Source organism: Xyrauchen texanus, chromosome 7, assembly GCF_025860055.1.
Source record: "Xyrauchen texanus isolate HMW12.3.18 chromosome 7, RBS_HiC_50CHRs, whole genome shotgun sequence".
In the NCBI taxonomy this organism is placed as follows: domain Eukaryota; kingdom Metazoa; phylum Chordata; class Actinopteri; order Cypriniformes; family Catostomidae; genus Xyrauchen; species Xyrauchen texanus.
The window spans coordinates 47,490,677-47,503,620 of record NC_068282.1 but is presented as its reverse complement, the minus strand read 5'-3'; the positions used below and the strand labels follow the sequence as shown (position 1 = coordinate 47,503,620).

The 12,944-nt window shown below is 37.5% G+C and overlaps 1 protein-coding gene across 5 annotated transcripts in view; it reads left to right on the top strand.

Moving 5' to 3' along the window:
* LOC127647013 (receptor-type tyrosine-protein phosphatase F-like) overlaps positions 1–12,944 on the top strand; it is a 321,133-nt gene that overhangs the window by 221,972 nt on the left and 86,217 nt on the right. For all 5 annotated transcript variants that reach the window (XM_052131055.1, XM_052131057.1, XM_052131054.1 and 2 more), the window contains one exon: positions 1,548–1,853. In XM_052131055.1, coding sequence (XP_051987015.1) covers positions 1,548–1,853 — 306 coding nt within the window. The remainder of the gene's footprint in view (positions 1–1,547; positions 1,854–12,944) is intronic.

Genomic DNA, 12,944 nt, shown 5'->3' with positions numbered 1-12,944 from the left:
GCATAAAAATACATATCACACGCAAATATTGGGTAAAATAATATATTTTTAATGAGATTTACCTTACAATTGATTCCAACAGAATTTGATGTTAGCATGTCGCTAAGCTAACAAAAAGATATTTTAAGGATAAAAATACATAGCACACACAAATATTAGGTAAAATATTTTTAATGAAACTCAGCTTCTAGTAGAGTTTGATGTTAGCATAATGGTAAGCTAACAACACGATACTATAAGCATAAAAAATGCAAATATTGTGTCAAATTGTACGTTTTTAATGAGACTCAATTTACAATTGATTCAAATAGAGTTTGACATTAACATGTTGCTAAGCTAACAATGCAGTAAAAAAATGTATGTTTACTTTAAAATGATGTCTGGGTAGGCAGCTCACTTTGTTTATGAGCAGAGCTTCTGTCTTTGACCTTCAACCCTCTGTACAACGTTCTCTCACCCTTAATAATCCCATCTCACTTCATTCTCTATCATTACCATGCACTCCACTCATTTTCTTCTACATTTTTTTACATATATATACTTTCATTGCCTTTTCTTCCCTATCTTGCCTTTTTCTTTTCACCTGACCACCGGTTCTCTCTCCTCTCAATTGCATCTCTTCATATTTCTATCTTCCTGTTTTATTCCATTCACACTTTCTTCTTCTGTAGGTAAAAAATTAATAGCTGACAATCTCTTTCTCTCTCACCTCATTCTTAAACCCAAACATTTTTCATTTCCTTTTATTCCCTTTCTCACTTTATTTTCTTTTCAACACCCACGTAAATGTCTGCAGATGAGTCCAGTGTCTCTCTCGTCTCTGTTTCTGTTGTTTTCTGAAAGTTCTCTCTGCGTCTCCCTGTTTAATCTTGTTTTCTCACCCAGTTCTCCCACCTTTTCCCCACAGTCTGCTGTTCATCTTCTTTTCTCTCTTCATTTTCTCTCTTGGTTCCCTCTCTCCCCAGGTGTTGAACATTTTCTGTTTCTTCATGTTATTCACACCCACAAATGTGTGGGGGTTTTTTTTATTCGTCTATTTGAAGTCTTTTATAATATTCCTTACAATAAAGCGGCATGTCGAACCATTTTTTTTTTATTATTATTATTCTTTCCCTGAGGCCTGTTTTCCACTCTTTCTCTGACCCTAAGAATTAAATGGCCATTTGTCTTTTTAGACTCGGGAGTAGTTTTTGAGCTCTGAAACTTGCAGTATGTTTTCATAGTCCAATGAACTCTTTTATCTCAAAAGTTCAAGGAAAATTAATTTCTGCTTGCTCTGGTCGAGAAAACACAAGGGTGATATAGTTATCCTATCTTCACAGTGCAGATATAATTTTTGGTACGTACAAACACCCTCACTCTTATGATTTGGAAAAGACAATACGTTATGCCTACTTCTATGCCTTTTTGTATTCAAAAGAATTATCATATATACATGTCCTCAGGACTGCATAGACAGGCAGTAGGATTTTTCTGTGAACTCAAGTGTTTTTAAAAATAAACCAATACGACTGAACAAAGCAACTCAAACCTCCACCCCTCCCTAGCCCCGTCTGCGCCCCCACAGGAAGTGCACCTGATCAGTCTCAGCTCCACCAGCATTAAGGTGAGTTGGGCTGCTCCTCCGGCCGCTAGTCGGCACGGCAACATCGTCGGGTACTCTCTGGCCTATCAGGCAGTTTCGGGTGAGGAACAGCAGCGGCACGTGGTGAAGGACATTCCCGCGGATGTGTCCAGCTATGTGCTGGAGGGGTTGGAGAAGTGGACGGAGTATGTGGTGTGGGTCAAAGCACACACCAACGTGGGTCCCGGTCCAGAGAGCAGCAGCACCCGCATCAGAACCAGAGAGGACGGTAATGCTCGGCTTCCAGCGACAAAGCGCCGAACCGCTCCAGAACTGCTCTCTGCACCTTCTAACTGCAGCTGATGAACTGCCAAACTCACAACACTGCAAAAAAAATATTTTATTACTTAGTATTTTAGTTTTGTTTTCCAGTACAATTATCTAAACATCCGTAAAATAAGATGCATTTACTTGGGAAGCAAAATGACATAAGATATTAAGATATTAAGTTCTGTTTTTAGAGAATTCTAACATCTAAGTTATTTCTAAGTGAGGTTTATGATTGCTTCCCACATTGGCAAATAGTTTTTCTAGTTTTGGATATTTTTACTGGACAACAAGACAAAAATCTGGAGTAATAAATTAGGATTTTCGCAGTGCAGAACTAACTCTACTTCTGGTGCCTAGACTTATTTGGGGTGAACAGCTTGAATCAATGCACCAATTCTTTCTCTTCCCTGCTATTATGCTGGAATACCTGCCTGCTGCTCTTCATTGTTCTGTTGTTAATGTGTGGCTCTTGTAAACCTGACAGTGAGAGAGAGAGAGACAATACAAGTTTAAGAGAGCATTAGTTGGTCTTTCACACATCAGTGTGAAAGTTCAGGACAGTAGTGGTGTATTATTTTGTGAGTCAGTCATCACTATGTGAGAAAAGCAATGAGGGAATGAGTGGGTGATCGGATGGTATCAGCGAGATTCACACTGGCTCATTACGATGCTTCCACTCAGCCACACGCTAATCTTCCTATATGGACTACCCTAGAATAGGTTCTTGTGTCTGCTGCAGCTTTAATCTTATAAACAGGGGTGGGCAACCATTTTGGTAAAGGGGCCACATTGGACTTTAAGTAGTGCATGGGGGGCCACTTTGTACTCTTATTGAGATTATCTCTTATTGGTTCTTGTATCTTTTAAGCCAAGAAATATTAAAAAGTGTACTCAGTATTCTGAAGTGTATATGCAACTAATGGGACTATTCTGCAATTGTTTAAGTATTGTATTGCTCTATAAAGGTAGATACCTTTCTATCAGGATTAAATAAATAAAATGAATGAAGGCTGAGCATAATTATAAATTATTTATTTTGCCATCTCTACTTCCCTTGTAAATTAGTATTCAGTGACATTTCTAAATTACACAAATAAAAAATACGTATTTGTCTCTTGCTTGCTTGTCGATGCCGAGATTTATGTTTATATTTTTATTAAAGTTCATCACCGAAAAGATTTGCCTACAAACTTAGTAGCACAAGCAGCCTAAAGAATGGATAAAGAGTGGCCGTATAACACTTTTCCTTGTGTAGAATATCACAGTAGTGATCGCTAGTTTGTTCAAAGGGGAAAGCGAGAGTTAGAAAGAGCACAATCGCATGCATGATAGACAGATTGCACAACATTTGTATAACATTAGGCAGAATATTTCAAATTTGCACTAGTATAAATGTCAAATTGGTGGGTTTGCGTCTCTTATCTGGCAACCCTGTGCGTGTTAAATGCTTTTGGAGGTGTGTTACATCCCAATAACAGAAATATCCTATGAAAAAAAAAATGCTTTTAGGATAAATGAGCCGCAGGCCAGATTAAATCATGTGGAGGGCTGTATCCAGCCTGCGGGCTGTAAATTGCCCATGATTGATATAGACTGTAGTCTAAAGACTGTTTCTTATTTCATAATTATGTATTATGCTGTGGTGCTGGCTAACACAACATCACTATAATTATAGTTACACTATAATTATTATTAGGACATTTTAAAATTGGATCCATATAATTTTTTCTGGCTATACTCTGCTCTAAATCGGATACAAAGCATTGGTCTTTTCTTACTGAAATTTGAATCAATGCCTCCAGCGGCCAAAGATGGAAGTGTGGTTGAATACATGGGCACTATTGATGGTGATTCATCTCAATTACTCTAGTCTTTTGAATCTGTTCACCAAAAAGATCAGTTCAGTTTCATTCATTGATTCGTTCATTGACCATTTCAGCAAATTAGACCTTTGCGCCTGTAGATGGCCCCAAATGACCATCTTTTACGTTTTGAACGAGTATTGACATTGAACAAAAAGTACTATTACATTCACGATTGGAACAGGTCTAATTATTTTGTATAAAATTTTGCGTGTCAACAAATATGCTAAGAGACTGCAGCACTGCAGAGTGTTTAAGCATCATAAGCGTTACAAATGACAATAAAGCATATCTATCATACTGTAAACTGCTGAGCTCAAATTTGATCAATCTATACTAAAAAAGAAAACATTAACCTAAAAAATATTAAGAGTTTCATTAATGTCCATATGTCATTGTAATGTGTGGTCATCACTCACTTTTATTAATAATTCATCCAGCCCCTTTTCTTGTTCAACAAGATTGATGAATGAATGACATGCAGCTCCTTCTTTCGTTCAGTCGAACAGCAGCTCCTCATTCATGAACGAAATGTCTCGTCTTATTAAGACTCAAATGACCGACTACTAGTTCAGTAAAGGGGAGAGTTCGTTCAGTAGGTTAAGCCAATGATATGCTCCTTCACAGCCCGCTCTCAAACAGTGCTAAAGTCAGCCTTTAAAAACACCACAAATGGAATTTGCATGTCTACAAATGTACAGAGACACTTTAAAAATAGAGTTTAAACACCATAACCATTTTTCACACAAATGGCAGGTTTTATTTGTCCTATATTTTGTCAAATGTTGGGCTTCACTTTTATCAAGACGTTCAAAAATTTGAAGAAAAGCCTGTACTGTACATATCTTACAATGTGCACCAAAGCACAACATTTCCATTCGTAATTCATGATAATTAAATGCATTGCCTTCAGTAATATTTACACATTCATAAATTGGGAATTATGTTTTGTGCATACCTATAAACTTTCTCTTTACTATAAACACCTCTTTATTTCTTTGTTGAATGCCGAACTGAATGAATGACATGGCTTCTCGCTCTCATTCAGTCGTTCAATAGATCTTCGTTCACGAACGAGAAGACCGAGTCATTCATTTCGTTCATGAACGAGTTTAGTTCATGAACAAGACGTCTCATCTCATTCAGACTCAACAGACCGACTCGACTAGTTCAGTGAAGGAGCGTATACGTTCAGCTGGTGAAACCAATGATATTGTCCTTAATAGCCAGAACTCAAATGCTATTGGCTTGTGCTATAGTCAGTCTTTATATGGGAGGCTGTGGCTTGAGTGGGTTGGCCACTAATCGCAAGGTCAGTGGTACGATTCCCGCCCCACACGTCTCCACACGCCGATTGCATGGCAGCTCTGCCATCATTGGTGTGTGAGTGTGTGTGTGAATGGGTGATTGAGTTCACAGTGTAAAGCACTTTGAAAACCACTAAGGTTAAAAAAAGTGCTATATAAGTGCAGACCATTTACCATTTATCTTTACTGGCATGAAAAGCTGTACAGCTCATTCGCTTCGGAAAGGAGAGACACCAGTGAACAAGAAATTTGAGTCCGTTTATGGAGGTAGAAGAGAATGATTTGTTCACTTCAATGAGATGTTCAAAAAGACATCACTAATTGGCATGTGCAAGCTCCAGTTTCTGGGTGAAATGTCCTCAGGGTGGCGCCAAAAGTGAGTTGTATTTTCACTCTAACCCAGGGGTGTCCAAACAACGGCCCTTGGGCCATCTAAAAACAACAGTAGTTGGCCCGGTGGAGAAATTGATTTGAGAAATTATGGATTAACAAGCTATCCCCCATCATTCATTTCTTGGTGGTTCATCATACTACTCCCTTTGTGTGAGTACATGTGTGTGTTTTCACTGGCTGTGTGAGGGGGCTTGTTTAACACTGTTTCCACTCTGCTCAGCAGTTTGATTGACAGTTGAAATAGAATGAATGCTGGAAGAGCATGTCCCATGTCTGTTTAACCTTGTCAATCAAACCATACATTCTCTTTCTTACAATATTTCTCTCTCTCTCTCTCTCTCTCTCTCTCTCTCTCTCTCTCTCTCTCTCTCTCTGTATTTCTCTTGTTCATGGATGTAATGTTTTTTAGAGTGGTACAGTGCTGGTTTTAGTGGAGGTAAATCTACTTCTCATTTCAAACTGCCGGTAATGCCAATCGTTGACCATGGAACATGCAACCGTGTACAAATCAGTTTTTTTAATTATCAACGTGTTTCGACAAGATCCCAGCTTCATTGTTTCCTTTCATCTTTACTTGCACTCATCATAAAGGGCCATTAAGGTTTTGAAATACTTTGTGCTGGTGCTCACTTGTAACTCTACATCTTAATTGTGAGTGCCAGCATGGCTGACAAAGACTAGTTATGCTAATTATGATCAATAACCAGCCTAATGCATCTCATTAAAACAAGGCTGCACTGCACAAGGGTCAGTTATGTTCTCGATATCTAGAAAATGAAAGTTTGTCAGTAATAATTATAAGTTTTATTTATATAGCTCCTTTCTAAAACCCAAGATCACTTTACAGAATCATCAAAACTAATAAATAGCACAAGAAACATGGCATGAAAAGAAGAAAAGAAAAAGAAAGAGAACCCATGTCATTATCACTTCAGAACAAGAAGATTGGCAATAACACAGTGTTTTGACCATTGTTTTCTGGCATGACTGGCAGCATCAGAAGACCTCAGGAAATGTACTGGAGAGTAAACTTGATAGACCAATGCAAAATTAGTTACGATAATCCAATCTTGATGCAACAAAGGCATGAATTACAGTTTCAGCATCTTTGAGGCTTAAGGATATAAGAGATTTTATGGAAGTGAAAAAATATTTTTTTTTACAGTTATTCTAACATACGAGTCCAAAGTTAGTGCAGTTAATGCGTGTATACTTGGAGATGAGTGATTTTAGGTCAGTCAACAAAAAATCATTATTAGAGTTAAATTTAATGTGATTTGAACTTCAACTAATGCTTTGTGAATGCAGTTATAAAATACTGGAGGAAAAACAGAGTTGACAGGATTGCTAATGTAGATCTGAGTGTCATCAGTGTAACAATGAAAATTAAACACATGACGTCTAATTATCTGACCAAGTGGCAGCATATACACACACTGAGCACTTTATTAGGAACATCTGTACACCTAGTTATTCATGCGATTATCTAATCAGCCAATTGTGTGGCAGCAGTGCAGTGCATACAATCATGCAGATATGGGTCAGGACCATCAGTTAATGTTCACATCAACCATCAGAATGGGATTTTTTTTTTTTTATCTCAGTGATTTAGACTGTGGCATGATTTTTTGTGCCAGATGGGCTGATCCGAGTATTTCTGTAACAGACATACTGTACAGATTTTTACACAACAGTCTCTGTAGTTTACTCAGAATCGTGCCAAAACCATAACAAAAAAGATCCAGTGAGTGGCAGTTCTGCGGACGGAAATGCCTTGTTGATGAGAGAGGTCAACAGAGAATGGCCAGACTGGTTTAAGCTGACAGAAAGACTACGGTAACTCAGATAACCACTCTGTACAATTGTAGTGAGCAGAATAGCATCTCAGAATGCACAACATGTCAAACCTTGAAGCAGATGGGCTACAACAACAGAAGACCGCGTTTGGCCCTTTATTAGGATCATAGTGTTCCTAATAAAATGCTAAGCGAGTGTGGAATTGTGTTTGTAATAAACAACAATTTGTCACCTGTTAGTTAGGTGGGAAGTAAACCAGTTCAAAACTGTTCCAGTGATACAGTATTTCTGAAAGATGCGAAAGAAGTATGTGGTGAGAAACAGTTTCAAATTCAGAGCTAAGGTCAAGATGGATTCGAATATGAAGCACACCTGAATCAGAAGAGGGCAGGAGATCATTTAAACCCCTAAGTAATGCCGTTTCTGTACTGTGTTGAGGACGGAAACCGGACTGGAAAGGTTCATAAAGACTGTTAGCAGATAGATGAGCTTGCGGCTGAGAGGCAACAACTCTCAAGATAAACTTAGTTTGCTTCACAAAGCCTTACCTGAGAATTGAAAAAAGGCCTTGAAGTCTGAAGGCTATTTAGGTCTTATATACAGTTGGTTGAACACTTGGGAAATTTAAAAAGAGAAAGAAAAAGAGAAAGTTTTGAAGGTTATAAGCCGATTACTTAATAGATACAGTAATAAGATATTACTGAAGTTATTATGTGACAGAAATGTATGAAAAAGAAATGTAGGCCTGGGACCCGATGTTCCAACGTTTGTACACTAAACTTGTGTGACATAAGATAAATCAAGCTATTGAGTGGTTCCCTTGCATATTCTGGGGAGAGTAATATGCTGTGGTTGCTTGTAAGGGTTTAACTGCATTGACAGAAAGCAAATCAAGGAAGCTGCAAGCGTAGCCATTGATAAATTAGCTGTGCTTTTATTTGTAAACTTTTCCATCAGTTCTTCTTACCTTTTCTGCCCATTCAGAGAAGCTCCCTGACATCCATATTCATCAAGTAGAAAAGAAGAAATACAGAGGTGTGAACTGTTTGTGCCATTAGATTGTTAGTTAGTGAGTCTTGCACAGAAAAGAGTATTTTTACATTTCTTAAGCACTTAACATTTGTATTCTCATAAATCAAAGTAGACACTTTGGTTTGAGGCTTCCTGAGCTTGATATTTTATTCACCAAAGTGTTACAGTGTGAATGTCTTTTACACAGAAAATATGTTGGACTGGGTGAATGGATATTTTTGAGCAAGATCACAGCATGCAGAATTTAAATGCTGTAGGAGAGTAAAGCTGTTTCTTATTGGAAGCTCAGGGGAATGTATTGCCTCAACCTCTTCAACTTTGGAACATTTTTGGGCTGCCTCCAACAATGTTTTCACACTCAAATTTAAAAGTTATAAATGCATTTGAGCCTTGCAGATGTGCTTGTCCATTGACATTCAGTCACATTTTCAGTTCATGCACCATCCCCATTGTTTCATTGAATATCTCGGCCACTGAGTCGACTAGAAGCTCAATCTTTAAGGTAATTAGGTAGCTGAGATCCTCCCCTTTGCGATGATGCATACAATTTTATCATTAATAGTCAATAACATATATTTCTGATGATTTGTTTAGCATGCTTTTCCTACAGGATTACATATTTTGTTCTAGAGATCTAAGGTTTGATTATTTACAAAAACAAGCTCACAGACAAGTAAACATTGGCAAATTTTTTTGAGAATAGCCTAAAGTAAAAGCAGATACCTATTTAGCTATTTAGGCCGGACAACAGCAGTTATCGATGCATAAAAGAGACGTTTGTATTTGATGTCTTACAAATATCATATTTCACTTTGTGATTGTTTTGAAAATATTTCAAACAGTTGTATAAGTGCAACAAAATAACTGTACAGTCACATTCCTGAGAGTAAGAGTTTTCTTATGATATATGGCAATTTCATTTAACTGCCATTTTAAATACTTTTTTATTCATATTCATATTTCTACAACATAACCACTGCTTATTTGCGACGTGAATGATTTGAAGACTTGTTTTTATATGTTACATAACATAAATGCAGAAGTGCTGGCTACCTTTGAAAAATGTAGATTCTAAGCTTTCAAACGATACCACATATGCCTGACTTACGGTATGTATACGGGGACTTTAGCATTTTAAGCGTAAACGTTTTTTGTGATATAGCGCTTTGGACCTGCTGGCGGGTCCACAGAGTTGAATAGGTTAAAGGATAAATTACAAAAATTTACTTACCCTCGCGTCATTCTACTCCCGTACAAAAGGCACTATTTTTAATTAATGTCTCGGTCTGTCTTTTGACTTTTAAGCTTCAAAAAGGACCCACAAGTATTATAAAAGTAGTCCATGTGGCTTGTGCATGATTTCAAGTCTTATGAAGGCATACAAGAGATATTGGTGAGAAACAACTCAAAATGTCAGTAATGTTTCAGTAAACATCTTCCTGTAAATCTGTAAGTACAGTATGTGTAATTTATTTATCCACATGCAAAACCTTCATTTAATCAAATCTATGAATTTGCAGTCCCTGTTTGCTAAACTATTATTTGTCATTTATTCTTATTTTTACATAACTATAAAAGTTTTAGTAGTACTAATAATCAGGGTTGGGAGGGTTACTTTTGAAATGTATTCCACTACAGATTACAGAATACATGCTGTAAAATGTAATTTGTAGCGTATTTTGTTAGATTACTCAAGGTCAGTAACGTGTTCTAAATACTTTGGATTACTTCTTGAGCACTGGTAGATTTTTTCACTTGTTTTGATTATAAAAACTGTCAGTACAGTAAGACAAAATTCACATGATAAAAATACATTCTCTGAAAAACCCAAATATCTTCTGCAGTGTTGCTTCCAACACAAGAATTATCAAATTTATCTTGTTTTAAAGAATTTTCGATATTTTGACAGGAAAACAATGCAAAAATTATTATCGAGAATATGATTTTTGCCTTAATATCAATGGTCTTACTAGAAAAAAGAAATTATTAGCCAACGTGAATTTTCTTGATAATAAATATGATCGTGTCTGGTAACATGCGCATGTACAATGGCTAGAAATAGCCTTTTAGCTTAGCATAAAGCTAACAATTTACACAAAGTTTATTTATATTTCTTCTGCTCCAAACTTACGTAAAACTTCTCTGTCTGCTCGTATGAATGTAACACATCATAAGAAAGTGTTTCACCGCTGCTCAAACGCACTTTGGATCACATCATTTATATGTATGTTTTCTATCTGAAAGGACTAAATATTAAATGAAACAAATGACAATAAAATGCAAAGTAATCTCTTCAGTAATCTAAATACGTTTTGAATGTAACTGTATTCTAATTACCAATTATTTAAATTGTAACTGTAGTGGAATACATTTACTTATATTTTGTATTTTAAATACGTAATCCCGTTACATGTATTCTGTTACTCCCCAACCCTGCTATTAATAATAATATTGCGGGAAGACTAGCAGCTGTACATCATCGCACCGTTAGCTTGGTAACAGTTTCAGTGGGCTAACACGGCAACCTCCACCACCCCACCACCACCAGTTGATTCCCGCCCTGCACGGGGGTAGGCTCCTTGCCCCTGCCTCCTATCTTCGACAGGATATGACTGTCGAAGATACGATATCAAATATCAAATAAATGTCATCTTAAATTTCAAATGTAATTTTGAGGTTTGGTAGCAAACTTTATACCAACAATCTTACTTTTTCAAAGCTTCATTTTAAATGTTAGATTTTTTTATCTCAAGGGACTGTGTACACTGACATTGCGATTTCTGAGTGCCTTCTCCACTGCTACAAATACAATTCATTGCGAGCAAATTGAAAGTTCCTCACGACCGCCACTAGGGGGCAAAAGGTGAGAGTCACATCCAGAGTTCAATAATAAAAGGCAGCTTATGAGAGAAGCTTGTTTACATTGGATCACGTGTTTATGCGAGAAGTTTTTGTGGGAACAATTTACAGGTACACAGGTTTGGAAAGACGTGAGGATAAGACAATTATGACACTTTTTGTGCACTATTCCTTTAAAATAAAACACAGACCTGTGTTACACTACATCCTGCATATTAGAGGTCTTTGATTAGATGCATATTGTGATGCATAAAGTCGGTCTCAGTAGACCTCGTCTTGTCATCACACTTCCTACACGAGACTGGGCTGAGCACCCTTATGGGGAGCATCATGGTCTCAGGTGATCTTCAATATTTATTATGTTACGATCCATCGCTCTCACCACCAGCACACTTGTAATTTTCCTGTGATTACCTTCACACCTGGAATGATGACCAATTTGTTTTAAGAGCTAGAGTGGAATAAAGTGACTATGAGCATAGAGTCTAGTGTGAATCCTTCCTGTCCGTTTCTCCACCGGTGTTTCCATGGAGATGTAGGGTGAGCACGAGAAAATGAGATGGAGAAGAAGTGAAAGTTAAGAGAGCTAGAGACATCAAAATGAAACCTCCAAATGGGAACTGCTGCTCAGAGATACGGCACAAATATGTGACTAAAAATTCCTTTTTAATTTTTCTCACCTGGAACTGCAGGGTGAAGAGCCGTCATATGTGCAGTTGGTAGGCAGTGTGACCAAAAATCTTAAATAACCATATGAGATTGGTGTGCCGGCAGTGCCCGCCTTATTGTGGCACACCTATGCATTGCATACATTGCATATATGTTTTTTTGCGATTCTGTTGGTTTGTAAGTTATTGTTAAAAATCTATTTGTCTATGGAAAATGTATGGTATTTTTACATGTGGAACCAGACTTTTGTACTGTATTACAGAATCTGCAATACACAAGCGGTTGACACATTTAACCATCACTTGTTATGTTCCATCATACTATCCAGCCTGATGTACAGTGTGTGTGTTTGTGTGTGTGAGCAGCACTTGTACACATTACACAGTAGTTCTGTTTATCAGCAGCAGAGCCTATTGACTTTCCATTGCTGAAGGTCAAGGCTGAATTCCGAAGCCAAGCACATTTATACAGTTAAATGACTCCAATTAACTAAGGGCTATATTGCTGACGCTCAGCCCTTGAGCTTTCATAGATCTTCCTGCGTTCTGAGCTGTTACTTCTGGGCTGGGAGATGGTGTTTCCCTATCTAGTTATTAATCTCTTAATGCTGCGCTTTTTAACCTTCACCGCTGTCTTCCCTCCCTTTACCGCCTCCTCTATTGACTATCAATTGACTGTCTTTAACATCTACTGAACTGCTGCTCTTTTCCACTCATGCCAGATTTGCATTCAGCCCAAACTCCAGGGGGAGCTGAGCTGGCTCTCTGCTCGAGACGTGTGTGAGAAGTGTTAAGTGAGTTTGGTGAAGCTTGTCTCCCAGGCTCGTTGTTGGAACACACCTAAATGCATCTACTATACTGATATTGTGTTTATCAGCTTTACTTGTGAAATGTATGTCAAAAGAATGGTTCACCCTTAAAGGGATTGTTCAACCAATAATGCAAATTCTCACATCATTTACTCACTCTCATGCCATTCCAGATGTGTATGACTTTCTTTCTTCTGCAGAACAAAAGCAAAGATATCTAAGAGTATATCTCAGCTCAGTTGGTCCATACAATGCAAGTGAAAAGTGGCCAGACCTTTGAAGCATCAAAAATCACTGCAGCATAAAAGTAATCCATAAGACTC